This window comes from Trachurus japonicus, chromosome 6 (genome assembly GCF_045865225.1).
Source record: "Trachurus japonicus isolate A0001 chromosome 6, Traja_1.0".
Classification (NCBI taxonomy): domain Eukaryota; kingdom Metazoa; phylum Chordata; class Actinopteri; order Carangiformes; family Carangidae; genus Trachurus; species Trachurus japonicus.
In genome coordinates, this window is record NC_140912.1 from 3017419 (window position 1) to 3041768 (window position 24350).

Below are 24350 nucleotides of genomic sequence, written 5' to 3' on the forward strand. Positions count from 1 at the left end.
ACTTAAGTACCTTTAAAAGCAAGTACTTTTTTACTCTTACTCGAGTAACATGTCGACTGAGCTACTTTTACTTGTAACGGAGAAATTTTGACCAGTAGTATTTGTACTCTTACTCAAGTACTGGGGTCGAGTACTCTGTCCATCTCTGATGAAAATAGTGGAAGTGTGTGTGTCTGTAAATCAGTCAGAATAGTTTAGTCAAAGTGTCAGTGAACTTGTTGATGCTGCAAGTAATTGAAATGTCACTTGCAGAGGAAGTGCCGTCTGGAGAGTAGTGAACCAAACCGTCACAGTTCCTGAGGAGGAAACATCATGACATCTTTTTCCTCTCGGAAGTCTTTACCCGGATAGAAATGTTTCCATTGTCACCTGACTCTGTTCATGTTGAGTGAGACTGTGACTCCAGTTTGTCATTTCTAGGCCTTGGAGCCATCATCCATCAGCCGCCATTGCACCATCTACTCTACAGGCTTTATTATAGCAAGAAGATGTTGTTTAGCAGCCTCACACGCATCAGAGTCACTTTGAGGCCTTGTCCATGGACAGATACATAATTCAGGCCTAGAACACAAATATTAATGAAGGCTTCTCTCTGCCGTCTGTTGTTCTGGCAGCTGTTTCAGTTCACCTCCAGAAAGCACTGGATCCTCTGTGACTGCGTATTGATAATGTTATGCAGCGATCATACACTGACTGAAATCATTTCATACAGTTAGATACAGCTTTTCTAATAGTCCGTAAACAGCATAGTGTTATATTATCCTGAGAATGGTAGATTTTTATGTAGTTGCTATCATTGGTATGTTCTTTTTTTTTTGCATATATTGTATGTACCTCCGTGTCAGCAACAGTGAGATGACACAATATCTCTGTAAAGCCTCGATCACATGCACATTCAACTAATTCATGTCAAACATTAACTTGGACTCCAAGATAAACTGATTAGGTTTTGGTGTGCAATACTTAGGACAACATATTTAGGTGCAACATTTACCACGACAAGTGATACCTTACCCATTACTATATGTGCAGTAATTCTTTCAATAATCAATACACAAATATTGATAAGCCCAGTTTGAAAGAAAACAGAATCATGACTTGTGGTTGTATGCTTCGACCTATATGCAGGACATATTGTCACATCTTTTTTTTCAACATAATATTATGATGTCACTAGGAAGTTGACCTTTTTACCTTTTGGATAAAAAATATAATTACTTTATTTGATCCTATTAAATATTTCAGTTAAACTGTATCATAATTAGGGTATTAACATGCGAGTTATGGTAAAAAACAGAAGGGCCAGAAAGGGATAAAAAATTCCAGCAGTGTGTCCTAAACGCTCTGACCCCAATTGGCCACAGGAGTCTATGAATGCAGCTGATATATTTTGATTAGCGTAACTCATGGTGGGATTATTTTACTCTATGTTTCAAGAGCCCAAGTGGCTTTTGGCTCATTTATTCCCATTTCAAACAGTGTAACTGTCACCGCCCACGTACTTTTATGCATCATATGTATTGACATTGATATAATTTACCAATTCCTCCACTAGATCACAGCTCCAAGTTTCGGACAACAACATGTCACCTGTCTGTGGAGGAGGTCCAAATAATTTACGTATTGAGATATGCGTGTAGCAGACCGTTTGCAAGGTCACTAAAGAAACTGCATAACCTCAACTCAAATTGTTCTGCCATTTTTTTTAAAAAGTTCTTAATTGTAACTCGTGGTCATGTTATTTAGATTGAACTATTGGCTTCTACTGCTCCCATGATTTACGGTGGCATTGCTCCATTTTGTCCATGTGCACGAATACAGAGAAAAGGAACAGGGTTCATTTCAGTTTGAACAGAAAGCTCCATCACTATGTTGACTAATGCTGAGCATGAATGATCCTTTACAGTGCATCAGACCCATAGGTAGGCTAATGGTTTTGCTGCAGCTGTGTGTCTGAACACAGTTGGTGTTGTGTGTCTTGTCTTACTCAGGTGGACGGAGACATTCCTACCAGAGTCAAGAGAAACGCCCATGAATTGATCCTGGATTTCATCAGATCCAGACCTCCTCTTAAACCAGTGAGTGGCTGCAGCTCAGCTGTGTGGGGAAGTTTTGAAGAAGCGGTTTTCCCTGTCGTTTCCAATATATCCTGAGAACCACTTACTCTATAAATGTAGCTTAATGATGATGTGTCAGCGAACTCTTTGAACTGCTAACATCAACATCTCCCTCATATTGTAACTATTTCTCTTTTGCTAATGGACATGTATATACAGTGTATTACCAGTTAGCCGGATCTATTTCCCCCTTTGCAATGTACTACTTTGTAACCATATTCTCAGATATCCTCCTGATTTTGATAGATATATTTCTAATACTGCTACCCTTCATCATTAGTTAACATATAACTTTTCAATGTGTTTGCCTTCATACTGGTAACAGTAGAGCAGTAGCCACATTGTTTTGGGACACCCACCAGGAGATGACTCTCATTTGTCCTGTAGTCTGATATTCCTGTACATCTACTTTACTCTCTGAACATTACCAGTACCACATGTTATTCTGAATTTCATTAGAGTTTGTGTATGTCTTATCTTCATTCATACATGTATGTACGTAGTTTGTCCTTGAGAGCACCAAGAGGATAAAAAAATGTCTTTTCTTACTCATCTCAATTTGATCTTTTTCTTTCTTTTTTTTCATTTCTCTCAGTATGGACCCTCTTATTGTCTGAGCAGGTCTTCAGTCGTCCAGGTCTTGGTTGCTAAGTGCTAAAATCCAAGGCAACTGGAGTTCTTTTCAGTTCCTGAAAATGTTTCACCTCTAATCTGAAAGTCTTCTTCAGTCTGCCTTCCATTTAGCACTTAATGGATCCTCTTATTCCTTCTTCTCGTTAGGTTACAGAGCGCAGCCTCCCCCCTCCTCCCCCGCAGCAGCAGTCGCTCCATGACCGGGTCCTGGCTGAGATCAAGCAGGAGAGGAAGCTCAGGCCTGTGGTCCTACCCAGCTCCAGACGTAAGGGACTATCATACAGTGCTTGTTTACCACATATGTTGGGTGTTGTCTGGTGAGAATTATTGATGTGATATTAAATGACGTAAAAGATAAGGCCTGGTGCTGCTGCAGTTTCAGTGTGACCCACGTTCTGCTCCTGCTCACCAAGTTACACTCAAAGTGAACGAACCACACACTCGGCTAAATAATGACTTCAGGGATGACACTCCCGTCTGTGTGCCCGATACAGTAGCCTGTGAGGGTCACAATGCAGGTCGAACTATGTACAAACTTGTGTTTGTAAGCTGTGAGAGTATTATTCCATTTTTTGCTACAGTACATGTGGAGGCGGTGTTGTATTTCATAAGTATTGACCTGCTATTTACAGATCAAGGTCAGAGTGAGTCCGTGTGTAGGCTGCTGATGAAGGAGACTTGCTCTGTTTAAAGCTGCAGTGGGTAATTCATGAAAACAAGGGATCACATCTCTGAAATATATTTAATTATTTAATTATTTTTCACTTTGCTTGTCTGTATGCCATGTCATTACAACATATACCACTTGGAGGCAAAACAAGCTGAAATGTTAACAAAGACATTCCATCCACCCTTTCTCCTTACACAGCTTATCTGTGTAGGGTCACGGGGGGGGGGTGGGATAGGGTGTTGACAAGGTGCACTGTGGACAGGTCGCCAGTCTATCACAGGGCCACATATAGAGTCAAACTCATCAAAGATACTCAACAGCTAACTTCGCTAATGCTAATAAAGAAATGCTATTGAGTGAAAACAGCTGATTTGGGGAGCATAAATAATCAATAAGCTGAATGATGCTGAAGAGCTGAGTCAAAGTTGGCTCGTAGTCGTAGGCTCGAGGAAACAGCCTGTTTCCCTCCTCAAACAGTCAACACAGAAACCTGCTGCTAGCATGACTGAGTGCCTGACCATGGGACTGTAGCTACTAGCTACTCATGTTGGTTGCTGCTAATTAGACCCATGATGCTAAAATGCTGCAAACAGTACATGTTACATGTTGAGTCACGGCCTCCTGGTCTCAGTGCATCTCATGTATTCCCTTCCCTGACAGTATTTTGGTTTCTCTCCCCTCAGCGTTCGGCTCCCTCCCCTGCCTGGCTCAGACTTGCCCCTGCAACGTCAAATCCACTTCGTGCATCGACCTGTCCGTGTCAGACCCCGGGCCCCGGCCGCCGTCCCGCCCTCGCATCCTGCTCAAGGCCCCGACTCTGGCAGAGATGGAGGAGATGAACATATCTGAGGTGAGGGAGAAAAGGAAAAATTGGAATTGCTGTTGCTGTCCCTGAGGGCAGACTGGTGTTTTTCACAGGAACACATGCACCGATTCTCAGCCTAAGTGGGTTAAAATGCCTCTGCAGCTGCACAGAGGGGAGCAAGTGAAACAATGGTTGGAATGAATCCTCTTCTCTCAGCAGCCGTCGTGGTGCTGTTTGTTCTGGTTTGTTTTTCACCACAGTTTCACATTTGTATAATTATTTATGTGGCATGAGTATTTGCTCATCTTTCTATTCTTCTTCTCTTCAACTATGTTCATCCTTTGAATGAGGTATTTTATGAAGGTTTGCAAAAACACAGGATCTCTCACATGGGTTTAAGCCTCCTCTGTGATGGCCGGCAGGTTCTTGATATCCAGTAGAAGTGTGCATGGACCTGGGGCGGAGTTTAGCTCAGGGGCGGAGTTTAGCTCAGTTGGTAGAGCACCCGCCCCATGTGTTGAGGCTATAGTCCTCGCTGCAGGCGGCCCCGGTTCGAGTCCCGCGTCGGACGGCCCTATCCTGCATGTCATTCCCCCCATCTCTGCCTCCCATTTCCTGTCACACTCTCAACTGTCCTATCAAATAAAGGCATGAAAAGCCAAAAAATATACTTTAAAAAAAAAAAAGAAAAAGAAGTGTGCATGGACCACCATGAGACCTGTTCACCTGCACAGACTTGTTATCCTGCTGCTGCACAGTGAACCAGTTGGAAGCAGATGAGAGTTAAAAAGTTCTCCTGACAACAGAATGATGAAGTTTTGCTGCAAAAATAATAAATCAGGTTCATTTTCAGGAAATTCTGACTTATGTTACCATGGAAACAGACAAGGCTGATTATGAGCTTGCTGGTCCCAGGTTGGACAAGACTCAGTTTGAGTGTATTTTAACACATGTTGCATCTGAGTATCTGCACAGTATTCCATTTAACACAAGAACAGCGGATGAATTGTATTAATGGATTTTTTTTGTTTGTTTTGTGTAATTTGTGTCATTCACCTTTATTGATTTATGCTGAGACTGAGCTTACTGTTGCTAAGTGCTGCTCTGTAGACTGCAAACATTGCGACAGCTTCTCTATGTCTCAGAGCTGGAGGTTTAATGTCTTCAGGTCCGTCCCACTCTCATGGGTGTGATATCAGTCATGTCCTGAGGGAACTTATTATGTAATGTAGCACAAATGAACTTGGACTCAATGATGAACTGATTAGATTTTAGTGGTCAAATGTCAAAGGTTACAGTTACCTCACATAACATATTTTAGTGTCATCATCACTGCAGACTTCACACATTATTATGATCAGATTTTACACAGATAGTTAATATTTTCTATGATACTGAATAAACAGAGATTTAACCCAAGAGTAGTCTGAAATAGAATAGATAGATAGAATGCCTTTATTGTCCCATAGGGAAGTGGACGAGGCAGACAACAAGGAGGGGATTATTCTGGTTTTGAATGTGAACTGATTTGAACAGTGACAAATGAAAAAACAAGATTAGATTGAACTGATTTTTCACATGAGCTCTGATTTGGCTGCATGAAACAGTCTGACTCTGGTTCAGTGTGTTTGTACATGAGTATGATGACATGTCTTTACACAAGCACTTTTTTGTTGTTGTTTTTTTAAGTATATTCTTTGGTCTTTTTGCCTTTAATTGATAAGGATAGTTGAGAGAGACAGAGAGAGGGGGAATGACATGCAGCAAAGGACCACCAGATTGGGATTCAAACCGGGGCCGGCTGCAGCGAGGACTGTAGCCTCTGCATAGTATGGGGCGTGTGCTCAACCCACCGAGCTATACGGCATCCCCACACTCTCCTTTTTCCTCTGTTTCCCTCCTCCAACTCTTCCTAACGTTGCCTTCTCCTCTTCCCCTCTCCTCCTCCCTCTCCGCCCCCCCCCCCCCCAGGAGGAGGAGTCCCCGGACAGCTGTGAGCTGAGGAGGGCAGAGAGCTCCCCCATGCCTTTGAAAAGGGATCGCTCCTTCTCAGAGCACGACCTGGCTTTGCTCCGCGGAGAGATGCTTCCTTCGCTCTCTGAGTCGGCCCAGCTGGATGGCGTGGTCCGGCTGCGGGGCCAGAGGCCTCGGTCCTACACACTGACCAGCGGTGGGCCCCCGCCCACTCACAGAGGTCAGTCATACAGGCAGAAACACCAGACAGTTTGACCTCTCAAACACAGGTGTCACTAATATTATCAGAAATAGTTTTTGGCCTCTCAAATCACAATGTCTGCAGACTGATGAATGAATCATTTTGGTGAAATACAGCGTGCTCTCATTTTAGCAAAGCTAAATTCATTCATCTCATAAACGTTTAAAGTGATAGTTCAACATTTTGGCAAATTCGTCTACTGCCACAATCCCTATAGTCTTAAGGGAAGGTTCATTACCTTTAATTGTCAGTGCAAGCTGTTTTTAGATGCAAGGGGCAGAGACATGAGTTGCTCAGCTAAGGCACATGGTACTTTCGTCTTTCCCTCATCAAACTCATCAAATACACAACTGAATAGGCGAATTTGCTAAAATGTTGAACTATGCCTTTAAAGCATAAGATAGAGAGATGGTTCATGTTTCTGATGTTTCTAAATGGTAATATTCATCAAGTAAACATGTCTGCCAAATCCTAGAGAGGCCGGAGCTGATCTTGTGTTTCAGTTCCCCATTCACTCTAGAAACATTTGGGACTTTAAGAATAGTTGGACTTGCTCACCAGAGAATACTTCATGTTGTAGTTTATTGTTTTTAATTATTATTTCACAAGGATATTTCGGAGTCTTTTGTGTAAATGTCTTAAAAGCATTTGACAAACCCCGTCCCAAGGCGAACTCAGGCCTTAAACCACGTTACCATGTTAACAACCCAAGACACCTGTGCTGAACAGTATAAAACATGGCTCATCATTTGTGGTTTGGTCTCTCTTTATTCTTTATTCTTCTTTATTAAACTCTTTATCTTCTCTTTGCTCTCCACATGACAATGATAACAGAGATTTCTTTCTGCTTCTCAACCAAGTCTCGCTGACGTTCAGCAGTCTGCAGTTTAATTAGCAAAGTGGTTAGAGTTTTTGTGGAGTGTTTGTTTGCAGTGAGCAGCTGCTCCCTCTGTGACAGATGAGTCATTCCAGCTGCAGTTTCACTTATCTTCCCACAGAGGGAGACACAGTGCTGTAATATGGCACTACAGCCTGTGGGTCCCGCACTGTATATTTATCTTCATTCACAAACTGAGGGCAGTATATCTTCAATACAAGAGTCTGAGCAGCCTCCTGCCCTGAGGCCTGCCCGAGGAGCAGAGTAGTAACCAGAAGGTCATGACAAAACCCATCATCTGTTTACGTCTACTGCTAAGAATGAAACGCAAGCCCTTTCCGAACCCCCTTGTAATTATCGAATGCCTATTCAATTGAAAGTAAAATATTTTTCAGGGGTTTTATTTCATCCGTGAAGGCCATATAATGATCCTGTGGTTGTAGAGACTCTGGCTCGTCACCGCTTCCAGTCTGTCCTCGGTTCTACCTCAAGCAGTAACCTCATTAAATTACTGTTACCTCACTGAAATAGGAGCTGAATCATGTGTCAGTCCTTCCAGTCCTGGTTGATCGGGGGCTGACAGGGATTACATCTGCACTGAAGCTATTGGGAAAGTTGGGATGGATTCTAATTAAATATAAAGATGTGGTGATTAAGTCAAACTGAGGGAAGGAGAGTAGACGCTAATGGGTTTGAATTGTAGTGCATGTAAACCACAGAGAGGAGGATGATGTGTTTGATGGCCATGCTTCATACATTAGCCTCCCTGTCGTCCATATTCCGAGGTAAGTGTTCAATCCCTTCTCAGACTCGATGGTTGCATGGTGATCCATGCTGCTGCAGGCCTGAAGCGTGGCCCGATGGACATTTAATATGTAGTACATGACTGTGCCAACAGGAGACTCTGCAGCCTAAACTGTGTGAGTGCAGCTGTCATCAGCAGCTGATCCAAATGATATGTACCAATGGTGTTTGCCAGTCTGTTTCAGCTTTCCCCTCAACCTGTTTACTTTCCATTAGAGCCAAATTGACGTCTTCCATTTGCAGGATCAAACAGGCGCCCAGTTTCAACCCTGTACGGTCTGGATTTAACCCTCTCCTGCCTGAGCAACTAGGCGACCACCCAGTGGGATTTAAGTTCCAGATGAAGCAGCACTGCCACTGACTGAAATCAGATGAATAATACATGGCAGTGTTGACACTCTGACGGCTGAGATCTGAGATGGGACCAAATGAAAGAGGCTGCTGTGTAATTCATGGACTTGTTAGATTGGGATTTGTGACATTTCTCTTATTCTCCCACTGATGCTGCTCATTTGATTCAGACTGATTTAGTTCCTTTGATAAACCCCTCCTCTCTGCCTCCTCCACTTTTCAACCATTTCTACTCTCAAGCCTCCTTCCCAGTCACCGGCTGGGTGCCATCCTCTCCGGCCCGCCTGTCTCTGAGTTCAGTTGAAGAGACCATCGAGGCCTCAGACGTGGCGTCAGGCTCCAGAGCTGGAGATGAACACCAGTGGATGGTGAGTGAGAGTCGAAGCAGAAATATTCATCTTGAATTCTAATGCTAAGTCTAAATTGTACAAGACAACAAGACAATCTTCTAGTGATTATTTCAATACATTTTCATTTGAAATTTTGCCTATTGCCTGAAATATTTTCTGGAAATGAGTCAGTCTTCACCGATGACAGGATCTGACTGATGCACAGCAATCCAGAAAAATGTCAATATAATATATACATATACAGGTAATACTCAAAAAATTTGAATATCGTGAAAAAGTTCATTCACTTCCCCATGATTGCGAACTGTACTGAACCAGACAGAGAGCTTTTAAAGGCTCAGGAACCCTTTGCAGGTGTTTTGGATTAATTGGCTGACAATTTGAGCTACAACATTGAACTTTTTCACGATATTCAAATTTTTTGAGATTCTGATTTTGGGGTTTTCATAAGCTGTAAGCCATAATAATCAAAATTCTAACAAATAAAAGCTTGAAATATCTTGCAATGCCTGTTATGAGTCTAAATAATATACTGTATTCATTTCACCTTTTAAGTTGAATTACTTAAATGAATGAACTTTTTCACGATATTCTAATTTTCTGAGTATTACCTGTATACGTATATATTTGTTTGTTTTTTTCAATTTTTCCACAAGATCCATTAACACAGCAGCAATCCAATGATGTGATCTTTGTCAACAAATGGAATTTCACTCACTTAAAATCTGTGGGTCAAGTTGAGTTTTGACCTTAAAAAAATCTTGGTAATTATTCCAGAGCTTCCAGTCATATTCAATAAGATTAATCACTTTACCTCAGAACAGATAGAGCTTCTTAAACCAAATCCCTGAAGTTCTCAAGAAAGACAGTTTTGAATTGAACATCTGCCGATTAAGATCTTGGGATGTGAACAAAAGCTTCAGAGCAGCTACTAAATGGTCTTTGTCTCAAGCTCAAAATATCAGCTGAGTTGCATTTCCCAAAAAACACTGCTGTGTCTGAAAAGGACCGTTAAAAAGGTTAAAAGAGTGTGAGCTCAGTTTCATATATCATCAAAAGATTGATAATGGTTAATAATTAGAAGTTTAAAAGTTAGTTTGCTGACACAAGTAATACTGAGTGTGTGTGCGTTAAGTAAGACATTACTATACTTGTTTTCAGTAAAATAAAATCTAGCAGTTGATAGTGACAAATAACAAAAAAGACATATACCGGTATTACAGTTGTGTGTGCATGTGTAGTGGTAAAATCTCAGTCAAGTCTGCACTGAAATAAACTCCAGTGTTTTCTGTGTGCTGTGTTCAGGAGGAGTTCAGTCACCCTGTGGAGAGTCTGGCCCTAACAGTGGATGAGGTCATCAACGTGCGTCGAGTGCTTGTTAAAGCAGAGATGGAGAAGTTTCTCCAGAGCAAAGAGCTTTACAACAACCTGAAGAGAGGCAAGGTAACAGAGAGGCTCTTCCCTCACTGCAGCATCGCACTGTGGTGTGTACACTAGTGACCTCTGTGTGTGTGTGTGTGTGTGTGTGTGTGTGTGTGTGTGTGTGTTGTGTGTGTGTGTGTGTGTGTGTGTGTGTGTGTGTGTGTGTGTGTGTGTGTGTGTGTGTGTGTGTGTGTGTGTGTGTGTGTGCGCCTCAGGTGTGCTGCTGCTGCAGAGTGAAGTTCCCTCTCTTCTCGTGGCCATCCACCTGCTTACTGTGTAAAAGGTATCACAGAAAAGTTTTTTCCCCTTTTCTTTCTCTTTCATTGAAATTTACAACCTCTTTTCTCATTTGCAATGATTTCATCCCATTAACTCATCTCAGCAGTACCACCAGTAAAGATGAATAAGTTGTGAACAAAACTCGATGACTTTAATTATCTCTTAGCAATAGAGCAGTAAAACCAACAGTACTGAACAAGTGCCCAGTTAACGATCTACTCAGGTATTTTTATGATAGAAGTTAGCAAACAATTTAGTTCCAACCCATTTGACAGTCGTATTGATTTGTTTTTGTTTCCTGTACAGATCTGTCTGTGTCTCCTGCAGTGCAAAGGTAAAAATAAAACACTCACATTATGTTCAGCTCCTCACACACTTTCTGTCTAACTTCTAGAAGGTTGATTTTGTGGTTATTTGTCTACAGTATACATCATGAGTACACCCTCATGTACCGGTAATATAATTAAATTCTGAAATGGTTCGTGAAACAATTATTGTGTCTTTTTTTTTAGTGAAAGTCAAATATTAGTTGTGTTAGGTAGTTGGTATTAGTTGAAGTTCTTGACCATATGTATAATTAAAACTGATTGACAATACAGACTCCAAAATACGACCTTAATGGAAGAAAGATGAGTTTACCTGGGACCACTGTGACAAAAGTGATTGCACCTGTAATGATTTTTAATTCACATTCAGATTCAGATATTTTATTCATGTACTTAAAGGGACAACAAGGAGTTTCTCCATCGGCAGAACAAAAAAAAAAAATAATTCTGCGAAAATAAAAAAGTCTCATATTAATGTGGATGAATCTACATTACCACTTGTTAATGGGCCCATTTTCGATAAATATATGGTTTTGTCTCTATTGTTATTTTGTTATTATTAGTGGTGGCGGAAATGCTGGGCAAGCCGACCAGCGTTTCCTTACTTTCGGTTTCGTGGCGAGTCATGAGAATAACACAGCTGAATCGCCGTTTATGGTCGGAACTACGACGGTATGTGATCGTCTTCCAACCTCTGACTTTAATTCTTGATGAATGAAAACATGAGTCTGTCTTGCGCCGGTCAAATAATTTCACCGTGCGCGTGGAGGCTCATGGTAAATGTAGTAGGAAACACTTCGCTTTTCAAAACTCCTCGTTGTCCCTTTAAGAAATGTAGATGAAAGGGAACCCCAAAGAAGCAAAAAGTGCTTATAAATAGGGGGCCCAATTCAGTTTGAGGGAATGAACAAGGTGATGAGCACCACAGCTTTCCCAGGTCTAGCCTGGGTTGTCTCTAGTGTAACAATGTAACATAACTACAGGAGCATCAGCAGGTTCCACCACAATAAAAGAAGGCACAAAAATGACAGAGCTGTACTCAGGTTTGTCGTACGCTGTAGATATTGTACAGAGACCTGAATAGATTTGGATATTTTACCACTTTGGTACACGTTTTTTTTTTTCAGTTTGTCATGTTTAGTGAAGTGGCTGGTGTTTGTGTTGACGTCAGTTCTTCTGCTGTTCTTTTGTTGGTTTTAATTAGTTGCCTCAGTCCCTGGCCATGTTGGATGTGTGAGTCTGTAGGTTTGACATTTAGGCTGTTTGGACTCATTGGACTTGTTTTTTGTGATTCTGAATTGTACATATGGTGTGGTTGTTTGTTGGAGTGCTGTGACTTTGTGCTGTTGAACATTATTGTGGTTTGTCCTTATTGAACTATACTATGTGCATTCCTTGAGGTTCATTTGTGGTTGTGATCAGTGTTTGTGTGTGTGAATCTATTGGACTTGATACATTCTAGTATGACAGTGGTGTGTGGTGATGGGACACAGCAAACATGACGACAAACTGCGCCTTCATGTTGGCTGTGTCCCATCACCACCGTTTCTTCCTTTGCTCTCATCTCTGCCTCGTTGTCTTCCTCCTCCAGATGAAGATTCCCTCAAAGAAGATGGCCCATATTCCTGTGTACACTGTGGGCTTCCACAGCACCCCAAAGAGCCATGGACACAAAAGCCAAGTCTACAAGTGAGTTGGTATTCATCTATGAGGCCGCCAGAGAGAGGGTCAGACCCTGTTTGTTAAAAGGTAGTTCACCCATAATTCAAATTTCACTCATTATCTAGAGCTGTGAGAATTTTCAGAGTCCTCCGTTCCTTCTCTGAGTTATGGGGGGGTCCGCGCAGCAGTATTTGTCCATATAATGGTTGTCAATGGATACCAACTTTCTTCGTCCAAAAAGACACACCAAAAAACATCCAAATACCTCCATAGTGCTCGTCTGTAATGTCCCTCTTGTATTGAAGCCCCAACATGAGAAATTGTTCCGCCGGTCAGTGCAAATCACGCAAGATTTGCACTGACACAGGAAGAGCAGTGAACTGAGGACGAAGAAAGTTGGTATCCATTCACAACCATTATATGGACAAATACTGTTGCACGGACCCCCCCGTAACTCAGAGAAGGGACGGAGGACTCTGAAAATTCTCACAGCTCTTAGTCGACATGAGGGTGAGTAGATAATGAGTGAAATTTGAATTTTGGGTGAACTACCCCTTTAACAGTTTAGGAAATTATGAAAGTCATACACAAAAAAAACCCTGAGGGAACAAAATATTTCTGATAGTGGGTAAGAGGTAAAGTTCTTTTTAGAGTTCATGTCTTACTGAGACTACACACACTAATATGTACAATCATGCACCCAGGATAAACATCTTCCCTTGAGGTGCCACCATCATTTATATTTTTAGCCCCACCACTGCTGAAACTCTAATAAGACTTGGGAGCATTTAGCTCAAAAGAAAAGTCAGATGATCAGTGAGGTCACTGCAGTTCATCCAGGGCAGGAACATGAATGTCTGTTTTAAACCTCGTGGAAAACCGTCCAACAGCTGTCAAGATATTTCACAATCAGAGGAGGAAAAGTCAACAGGCTTCATCCCTCTGGTACCATCAACAATCTGAAGTTGATCAAAGTCAATAATAAATAAGACATGAGTAATAACAAATAATAAGCAGTTATCTGTATGCTGTGGTGCGATGTTTTTGACCACTGCAGTCTTCAGGGCCTTGTAGGGCTCTGTCACTCCGTACTCACTCTATATATGAATATTCCCTGATCCAGAGGAGGCTGGTTGATAACAATTGCATTTCTTTGTGTATAATTTCAAAATGAACTCAAGAGAAAGTTCATTTAACATTGCAACCAATCACTGGCCACATTCAGGTCAAGGACAAATGCCCCCTCTCAGGGTAAGAACAGGTTAAATCTGTCTAAATCTGCCCCTCCTTCAAGCCACTGACTGCTAACCTTCTCCAGCCTAAGCGAGTGTTTACCTCGACCAATCGTAGATGGCCGGCTCAATCCAATCACCAGCGTCCACCCCCCCTCACCCCACCCCACCACCACCTACTGCGCTTGTGTTATATAATCAGTGCATTGCCATGGCCTCTAAGCAGCCATTATGTAATAATTACCCAGCTGTCATTAATATCCTCGCTCCTTGTGCCTGTGTGAAGACACACACAGAAGAGAGAGAGTGTGAAATGGGTGGAAAGAAAGATGGAGTGAGAGAGCTAGACAGTGTGTTGGGGTTAGGGAAAGAGAGAGAGCAAGTGTGCATAAAGTGTCATATTATCCACCTGTCAATACTAGCTGCCACTATAAGGACAGAAAGAATAGGTTTTATAACAGGAAATGCTGGCGTGATTTTAGTCAGAGACGTTGACCTTAATCTTCCCTTTAGTGGCCATGATGTCCCACCTCCAACACATGTCTTCTGTTTGTTTGTCTGTTACACACATTCGAGCATGTTGTGCTTATATTTGATTCACTTAAAATGAGCTTAGACACTGTTGCTTTGTTTTTTCCAGATGCTCAGCTGATGTATTGTGAGAGATGGAGGATACAGGCTGTCTGTTCACTCCATATTCATCCATTTGTTTCAGAGTCCTGACTTAAAAAGCTGGCTGACTCTCATTAAGTGACCGTGTGAACTGTCATTGCTGGCAGTCGACCTGCTAACAGGCTTACAAGCCACAAACATGCAAGTGCTAGTCAGTCACAGCAGCTCCTCTATCTAGGTAGCTTGTTAATCAGTTAGTTAGACAGTGATTAAATAGTGTCACTGAACCTGTGGCACCGTGGCCGTGCTTATGGAGCAGTTTATTCTCCAACAGATGCGGGTTAATAAAGACCAGATGATGGAATGTTTTTATTATTATTATTATTATTATTATTATTATTATTATTATTATTTAGCAGGGACAGTGCCCATCAATAAATATTGCTGTAAATGCGCCAGAGTTAGCCAAAAAGGCTTTTTTCCACATCTGTAGTCCCAGGACAGATGTTAGAATGTCACCCTAAAACAGACTATAAAAGTACAAGAGGAAGGAGGTACAAAATAAATGCAAACAATAAAATGAGATGTAATGGTGCGCTCCAGGCAACCCGTAACTCGTGTTTTTCCGAGTCCGACCCGTGAACCAGTTCGATCTGGTACGAGTTCACAGGTCAGAAGTTACTGGTTTGACTGCCGTTCTAGTGCCTTTTCAAGGGTAACAGGTCGGAAAAACACAAGTTACAGGTTGCCTGGAACGCTACAAAGTCGTAAATTGTGACTTGAAATCGTGACTTACGGGTTCAAAAGCCTGCCTGGAACGCGGCATAATAATGTTAATGAAATATATAAAAGGACAACGTACAGTAGATAACGAACCTTGTTAAACACTAAACAGTCAAGTAGAGCAAAATCACAGGCATAAAAAGCATGCACAGCATACAAGATACATAAGACAGACTGACCCAATAAAAGCAGAGCCACAATAAGACATGCATCCAGGTACATGGAAGCAGTCTGGCGACAGCAAGACAGCAGCAGGTAGAGCAGACAGCAAAGACAAACTGAGGTCAGAGAGATGCAACTGACTGATCTGATCTTGAGCTTCTCTGAGTTACAGGGGGTCTCGGCGTAGCAGTGCATGTCCATAACGGTTGCAAATGGATACCAACTGTCTTCGTAACAAAAAGACACACCAAAAAACATCCAAATACCTCCATGCTGCTCGTATGTAATGTCCGTCCGTGCGCCGGCGTCAGTGCGATTACTGACGCCGGCGCAAATCTCGCGAGATTTGGACGGACCAGGAAGAGGAGCTTCCGCTACAAAACAAGCTTGAAATATAGACTTATTTAATTTTTTTTGGAACAATTTCGCATTTCAGGGCTTCAATACAAGACGGACATTACATACGAGCAGCATGGAGGTATTTGGATGTTTTTTGGTGTGTCTTTTTGTTACGAAGACAGTTGGTATCCATTTGCAACCGTTATATGGACATGCACTGCTACGCCGAGACCCCCTGTAACTCAGAGAAGCCACGGAGGACTCTGAAACTTCTCCCAGCTCTTAGTCGACATGAGGGTGAGTAGATAATGAGTGAAATTTGAATTTTGGGTGAACTATTCTTTTAACAGAGAATGCAGACTGACTAAAAGCACTTTTCCTAAATGGAATAATGCAACCCCCCACCACCACCCCTCTTGCTTGCAACTTAGCTATTAGGTATTCAGCTAATATTAATGATGGAATTATTGGTTTATATTATTTCTGCCTTCTTCCACCACTCATGTAAAACCTGCCCCCCCCTCTGTGCACCCCTGCAGGTCCCTGCGCAGCTTATCCCGCCACTCGGTGGAGGAGGAGTTCCCCCACCTGTACGCTCACGGCTGCACGCTGCGCGACGTCTGCGCCGAATGCACCAAATTTGTGGCCGATGTCATTTCCTCCAGCCGCCGGAGTCTGGACATCCTCAACAACACCCCCAAGAGGGAAGCCAAAGCTGCCGCCAGACCACAGCTGCAACGCCAGTCCCACCTGGACATCTGCCCCCAGCCTCACCCTCAATGTCCCCCTCCACCTCAGCCACAGTCACAGCGTCACCCCCGGCTCCCCATCTACTCCCATCGTCACCTGCAGCAGCTCCAGACATCGTCGTCTCCGTCTTCACCGCAGCTCCACACCAAGCTGACCAACAACATCAACCAATGAGTAGATTGACACTTTCTGCCTTTCTGCCTACACACACACTCCTTAATGAATTGTGCTACTACAGTGCACACACGCACGCACGCACGCGCACACACACACACGCACACACATGTACAGAAAACGTATGGTTCTTTAAGGGTTCTGGTGGTTCCATGCACAGCAGTAATGACCTCAAAGAGCCATCTGATTGGTTCAAATGAACTAAAAAATGAAGAATGATAAAGGACAATAAGTAATCCAGTGAGGATCCTTCAGAGTTGTTTGAATATTGCTGGGTTTGAGTATTACATGCATTATTTAATGGTTATGCTATGATATGATATATTGTATGACTCTAAAGAAGATTTTTCCGGAGCTGTGCAGATCCCTTTTTAGTGAGAATCTAGCGACTGTAAACCACGACCACCTCACACATCATCCAGTTCCCAGCAACATTATCTTCCATGTTTCACCATCTCACTCACACACACATGCACAGACCCCCCCCCGCCACCCCCCACCCATTCACTTTAAAAGGTTTCAATAAGAAGCAATTGTGTCTGTATGCCTTATCTACAGCACCATGACTTCACTCCCTGAAGCTCACAGCTGCTGGGGGGGCAAGCGTACAGGAGGAGAGGGTAGAAGGTGGTGGTTGGGGGAGGGGGGGCGGGTCACACACTTTGAGAGGGGAGGTTGACTGAGTTTGGGATGGAGTTCGTTCAATGTGGATCAAAGCTTCCCAGCGTTTAGTCAACATGTAACTGTAACATTTTAGCTCTTGTTGTTGCCTTGTTTTTGTCATGAATGTAACTTAGAATCAGAACAGAAACAGAATTGTAAAATGATTAGCTCGCGCTCTGCATAATAACGTTTATTTCCAATCATCCAAAAAGGGATTTGTAACGAGTGGCTGCTGTATAACTTTTTGCATTTTCGACGTGCTTCTAAAGTCCCAGGTCCAGCAGGATGAGCTCTGGTAGTGATGACACAGTGAATGTAATGGGGTGAAGCTGCAGACCGCGCTCAATGATGCCGATGTGAAGCGAGCAGATGAAGCTCCCGTCTCTCTCACTCCCCATGGACGCTTGCAATCTGCTCTGGTTTTGTAAACACTAAGTAAACCTCAACTGCAATAAAAAATCAACTGACAAACACGACCAGTGCTGCGTCTCTGAGTTTTAACTCTCCACCTGTGTTCAGCTGCTCACAGCGGCAACAAAGCATGAAGTGGTTGGCTTTAGGAAGTCAAAGGAAAACACCCTTCAGCTGGTACTGAACACACACTTATCATGATGAAGTCTCACACAAAGGATTAATATTTTCTATGACTCTGGATAAACAGAGATGTGACCTAAAACTACTCTGAGTGGAGGAGTCTTTTTTTTTTTTTTGCCTTTGAACCTACTTTTATTCCATTTTGTAAAATGTTACTCATCCTTGTTTTCATGGACCAAAAAAAAAATCAAACACAGTGACACCATGAAACTCAGATTAAAAAAGGTGGGATCGTTTGATGTTTGCAATTCATTTTCATATGTTCCAGCTCATGCATTTTTATATTATTATAATTTTTTTTAACTCTTTATTTATTTAGCTTTTTTTGTTTTACATAAACAAGAGCCATTGCACAACAATACAAGTTACCAAAATGATAGGAGGTGAAAAACGTAAAAAGTAAATAAAGAAAAATTATTTAAAAAAAATAATAAGTAGAGGTGGGGCACACCACTCTGGTTGCAGCTTTCATCACTGTCCATTAGGTCTGCTACATATTAGACCATTTGTGCCACCTTTAGTCCAAGGTCCCTGCTTTCATTCTGAGACAGTAAGTCAGTCTTTCCATCAAGTAAATGGAGTGGAGGAGTAATTTCAGTTCTTTCTTGGAGGAAAACTCAAATCTGTGAATTTACATTTACAGTAAAATCAAAAGCAGATGAAGAAGCTGGTCTTAAGAAACAACCACTGGTACAAATGACTAACACAGTACAACATACAACACAGATGCGGTGACAGCTATGTGCTTTGGCAAGATTTATGAATGTGAATTTGTTACTGTCACAGTTGGACAAATATGTATCCCCTGACAACTGTCTGTTTGTCAGGAGCCTAAACAATTTAAAATTGAAGTCATGTTCTTGTTGCTGCGGCTCTGTAGTTCAGGACTTTATTATTACACCACTGTATTGTTCAGGCAAGTGGAGGTGGATCAGTGTCATCTTGCAAGTTGCTATGGGACTAAAGAAGCAGTTGCTACAGCACAGTTACATTAAGGTTTTAAACACTGTGTTAAATACAATATCTTGTTTCTGTGTTGTTTTATTTTTGGTACGTTAACTTGTTTACCTTATCGTAGCTAGTCTTTCATATCTGATGTTTTTTTGCTGCCTTTGCTGCTGCAGTGACAATATGAAAAACAGCTCACAGTGTATAACAGATGTTGCCACAGCTGTTAAAATGGCGGACAGCTGACCGAATTTTCTGACCCATCCAGTTGTCAGTTAACAGTCAGACCAGTGACCACTGATCACTTCTCACATTAAGCCTTTACACTGTCTGCCTGGTTTAAAGATTTTTAATGTTTATTGCGAATATTATTAATATTATTCCTACTGCTACTACTAGGCTACTAATGATAATAACAATGTGAACGCTGTCTTTTGCTCATTTAATCCATACACAAACAGAAATGTGAAAAGACAGAGAGACATGAAAACAAAAATAGCCACAGAGTCATTGGCATTTACTGTCTTACATCTTTCATTGTGCAGGTAGGCAAGGCAAGGGCAACGCAATTTTATTTGTATAGCCCGTTTTTACAAACAGTTTGTCTCAAAGGGCTTTACATGGCATCATAACAACATCCTCTGTCCTTAGACCCTCACATCCACTGAGGAAAAACTCCATAGAAAACCCTTTTAACAGGGAAAAATTGGAGAAACCTCAGGGTGAGCAACAGAGGAGGGATCCCTCACCCAGGACGGACAGACGTGACATAGATGTTGTTACAGACAAGAAAACAGTTGTATGGTTTTCTATCAGTCAGTTTAACAAGTTTGTTTACTCAACATGGTTTTCTCTTTTCACTTTTCTACCATTAGAAGGAAACAGAGTTCCCAATTACTTTACTCCACCAAACTCAAGTCTGAGGCAGCTATCCAGCAGCAGTGTTAATGTTGATCGTATGTTTGAGGTTGTATGTGTTCCTGTTAAACTGAACCGATGGCGGAGTCACTTTATCTGTGTGTCTGCAGAGAGCTGCTCCAGCAGGGGGGGGGTTGCAGCAGCTGGGCTCTTTTCATAGAAAATGTATGAAGGTTAAATTGACCATTGAGTAAAATGCTGGGAGATGTGATTCTGTCACATGAGGCGAGACGTCATGGTTCCACTGGAGGTAAAGTCAGTGGTGGATGGATGGTGTTTTACTGTGCTGATGTGTATCTTTAATTTCATTGTGATCACAATCAAATCATTTGATACATGAAGTGGTGGACAGTAACTGAGTAAATTTACTTACTGTACTTAAATACATATCCAGAGGATTTGAACTTTACTTGAGTATTAGATTTCTTTGGTACTTATTACTCTTACTTGAATACATTTCCAAGACAAATATTTTTTACTTTTACTCAAGTTAATTTCTAGGAAGGCTGAAAAGTACTTGTTACTTTCAGGTCTGCTCTTTTTTTTTTTTTTTTTTTATAAAATCCTATTGGACACAAACTGTGTTTGTCAAAGAAGGAAACCCTAACCCCTAAAAGCAGCACATCAGTGCAGCTGCTTTCAAAGAGTTCATTCTCACAAACAAGAGTTAAAAGGTCCTTAAATTCATTTAGAAAAATTATAGTAATTCATTGATGTGAAAAATAAGAGATTTACTCTTGCTCTTACTTAAAGTAAATTTAAAAGCATGTACTTTTGGATACTTAAGTACCTTTAAAAGCAAGTACTTTTTTACTCTTACTCGAGTAACATGTCGACTGAGCTACTTTTACTTGTAACGGAGTAAATTTTGACCAGTAGTATTTGTACTCTTACTCAAGTACTGGGGTCAAGTACTCTGTCCATCTCTGGATACATGACATCATTACTGTCTCTTGATTCATGTCACTACTTTTGTATCGACAGGAAAGCAACGCCCCAGATTTCTTCTGAGGTTTTAATCATTGGTTTGTGACATCATTAACAGATTTTTGAAAATGAACAGAGACTGATATTCACAATATGACAACAATGTTAATAGCAGAGGGAGCAGAGTGTGTTAATTAGAGCCCGTGCAGTGAGTGAACCTAAGTAGGCTTTGTCCCCCTGCTGTCGCCCCACCCCTTTCATCATGAATAAATAATCTACAGGTCAACGTGTCTATTGGCTCTCGACTGTCTGTCATCCGGCTCTGAGTGAGTCCACTCTGCACACTGACAGGCTGATGAAGCCACCCCCGGTTAGACAGGCTGAGGAAGTGGAGTGATTTTGCTTTCAAAATAAAAGTGTAAACCTGTCATAACTTAAGTTATTGTATGCTCTTTACCATTACTCCATAGACTTTAAGGTGCACCTGTGATGAAGGCAGCATCACCCTCCGTCGTTTGCTTTTTGAGCCACATAATTGAAGCCTAAGATATTGTAAAGTAGGCTTATGTCAGGCAGCTTTTTCATAAAGATAAGATGTACATTTATTAATCAGCACAAAGCACAAAGGGGAATGAGAGATAAAATAAGAATGACTTAATGTAAAATGAATAAAACAAAATAGAAATATTAAAATTACAGTAGGTCTATGCAATACAGTCAGCCTGTGTTCTTTGCACAGCTGTAACACATGGATCCTCTCCCAGAGCACCAGAGGAATCTTTACTTATTTTTTTGTCTAGACAGACAGTTTTAATCTGTTTTTCTATTAGTTTTATCAGACCATTGCATCTCAGTCCTGTCTACCGAACCATATTCTGTAATATCACCAATTTGTCTCCAACAACGGTAGAGGTTTTCATTTAATCAAATGTTTTTAGATTGTGTTTCTTGTTCGTTTTTTGTTTGTTTGTGTTGTTTTAATCGTTCATTAGCCTTTTGTCACATCAGCGCTGCTGTGTCTTATTTTGAAGGGCGTGACGGGCTGTTTTCCGGCTGTGTTGCCGCTGACTGTAGCGTGGAGGTCGAGCAGCTTTAGAGTCTGAAGTCAACAACAAGCCCTCTCCGGCTGGCCCATCACAGCCAGTTGTTCTTTTCTTTTTCCTCCCCTCTCTCTCTGCTCGGAGCCAGCGGCTGTTTCCTCCCCCTCGGCCTGCTGCTGCAGACTGCAGCCTGTAGCCTGCTGCTGCTGCTGCTGCTGTGTGTGTGTGGTGGGTGTGTCGATGTGGGCCGGTGCAGCCTAGTCGCACTCTGAAAAGAGGAAAAAGTTGGTGATGAGTTCAGTGTGAGCGCGGCCCGCCTCCGAGCAGGCTAACCCGTCCAGACATGGCAGTTTGGACCCGAGCGGACAAGAACGGCCAACTGGACCTGCTGCTCCGGGACCGCTGGATCCGCGTGGCCGCCGAGCTGACCCGGGAGACGCTGACTCTGACGGCCGAGGCGGAGGCGGCCGGGGCCGGGCCGGGGCACGGCACCAACCACTGGGACTACAACAACTCCTCGGCGGGCCTGCGAAATGGCATGTCGAACGGAAACGAGCCGGGGTCGAGTCCGGGGAACCCGGGCCGCGGTCCGTCCTCCGGCCAGGACCAGAACCAGAACCAGCTCCAGAGCCAGAGCCAGAACCAGAACCACGGGGGTCGGGGGCGTAGTTCCAGCCCGGGGCGCGGAGTTGTCAACCGGAGTCAATACGACGGCAACTACGGTGTAAACAGCCCCGGGAAGTACCCGAATAACGGCACCAACTCAGACTTTGGGAGTCCCAGCTCCAGCTACGGTAGTCCCGGGTCCAGTTTCGGGTCGAGACAGGGCGACTTCCCCGTGAGTCTGGACGGCTCCTCGGAAGCCGTGAGGAAAGTCCGAGTTGTCAAACAGGAGTCCGGCGGGCTGGGGATCAGTATAAAGGGGGGGCGAGAGAACCGGATGCCCATCCTCATCTCCAAGATCTTCCCGGGCCTGGCCGCGGACCAGAGCCGGGCTCTCCGGGTGGGCGACGCGATCCTGTCGGTGAACGGGAACGACCTCCGGGAGGCGACTCACGACCTGGCGGTGCAGGCGCTGAAGAAGGCGGGGAAAGAGGTGACGCTGGAGGGTAAGTTGGCCCACGCGAGAGCGGGGATTTGCCGAGGGCCGAGATTAGACTGGTGTGGTGTGGGCGCACACACACACACCTCTGTGCATTAGCCCTGTTGACATGGCTGATGTGATCTGGGTTAGCCAAGGTGTGGCGGCGCCCCTGTTACATAAAAGTCAACTTGTAGTAGGTTTTCACACTATACACTACAACATACAGAGGGAGGCTACAAGTGGCACCGTTTATTACACAACAACAACAACAACTCTAGATTGATTCTAAGACACTCCATGATGTTGGTACTCACACTTTTATTTCCAAACAGCCAGACTACCACCGCCGAGTTGACCCACACATGTCCTGTGGGTCCTGACTTACTTGACCACACAAATAATCACTGGCACAACACGTTATGATACAACTACAGACACACACCCAGAGGGGCATAAACAAACTTGAGTTACTTGAGTTGATCTATTGTCAGTCAGGAGGAGGAAGAGGAGGTAGAGGAGAAATAATATCACTGGAACAGAGAGACAGTGATTAGTGTAAACAGGAAAGTAACCACAGTTGTGGTCACAGTCAACAGTCAAATGCACTGTGTATTTAAATCAATGTGAGCTGCTAAAGATAAGGGAACACTGTGACCATGAGTAGATGAGATTTGTGTGTGTGTGTGACTGCAGTGATATTCTGTCCGGGGACAGGCAAAGCAGAAGTGAATCAAACTGTGTAATAACAATAGTGGAACAAGGATATGAACAAAACACAATGTAACACAACAAGTGTTTGTTTATTTAACTGGCAGCAGCTATGGTTTAATACTAGAAACAATTAAACCATGAAGGAGAATCATTAGTAAGTGCATCACACGTGCAAAGTATACTCCTAAACTGCTTCACATAAATTGTTTTTTTTAATGTACGCAGACTCCATATTCGCTCCATAAAACTGTCCACACATCAGCAAGACGCGTTCAAAGGTAATGTGAGGCTAGGCTGTGTTTGGTCAGTATGAGCAGTGTGGAGCTGCTTCCAAGGGAAAGCAAACTAGTATGTTAAAGGGATAGTTCACACAAAATTCAAATTTCACTCATTATCTACTCACCCTCATGTCAACGAAGAGCTGTGAGAATTTTCAGAGTCCTCCGTCCCTTCTCTGAGTTACGGGGGGGTCCGCGCAGCAGTATTTGTCCATATAATGGTTGTCAATGGATACCAACTTTCTTCGTCCAAAAAGACAGACCAAAAAACATCCAAATACCTCTTGTATTGAAGCCCCGACATGAGAAATTGTTCCGCCAGTCACAGGAAGAGCAGTGAACCGAGACACTGGGAGCTTCCGCTACAAACAAGCTTAAAATATAGACTTATTTAATTTTTTTCGGAACAATTTCTCATGTCGGGGCTTCAATACAAGAGGGACATTACAGACAAGCAGTATGGAGGTATTTGGATGTTTTTTGGTCTGTCTTTTTGGACGAAGAAAGTTGGTATCCATTGACAACCATTATATGGACAAATACTGCTGCGCGGACCCCCCCGTAACTCAGAGAAGGAACGGAGGACTCTGAAAATTCTCACAGCTCTTAGTCGACATGAGGGTG

General features: G+C 42.8%; 3 protein-coding genes across 3 annotated transcripts in view; 2 read left to right on the forward strand and 1 right to left on the reverse strand.

Moving 5' to 3' along the window:
- Positions 1-17702, forward strand: part of spire2 (spire-type actin nucleation factor 2) — a 39591-nt gene extending 21889 nt beyond the window's left edge. The window contains exons 6-15 of the mRNA XM_085778297.1: positions 1992-2078; positions 2898-3015; positions 4104-4270; positions 6197-6419; positions 8713-8840; positions 10128-10265; positions 10460-10527; positions 10830-10857; positions 12441-12538; positions 16179-17702. Of these exons, the coding sequence (XP_085634423.1) occupies positions 1992-2078; positions 2898-3015; positions 4104-4270; positions 6197-6419; positions 8713-8840; positions 10128-10265; positions 10460-10527; positions 10830-10857; positions 12441-12538; positions 16179-16563 (1440 nt within the window). The 3' untranslated portion in view covers positions 16564-17702. The remainder of the gene's footprint in view (positions 1-1991; positions 2079-2897; positions 3016-4103; positions 4271-6196; positions 6420-8712; positions 8841-10127; positions 10266-10459; positions 10528-10829; positions 10858-12440; positions 12539-16178) is intronic.
- The window catches only part of cdk10 (cyclin dependent kinase 10), a 192800-nt gene that overhangs the window by 96827 nt on the left and 71623 nt on the right, over positions 1-24350 (reverse strand). The gene's annotated exons all lie outside the window — the stretch shown is intronic.
- sntb2 (syntrophin, beta 2) overlaps positions 21953-24350 on the forward strand; it is a 40689-nt gene continuing 38291 nt past the window's right edge. The window contains exon 1 of the mRNA XM_085778298.1: positions 21953-22762. Within this exon, the coding sequence (XP_085634424.1) occupies positions 21997-22762 (766 nt within the window). The 5' untranslated portion in view covers positions 21953-21996. The remainder of the gene's footprint in view (positions 22763-24350) is intronic.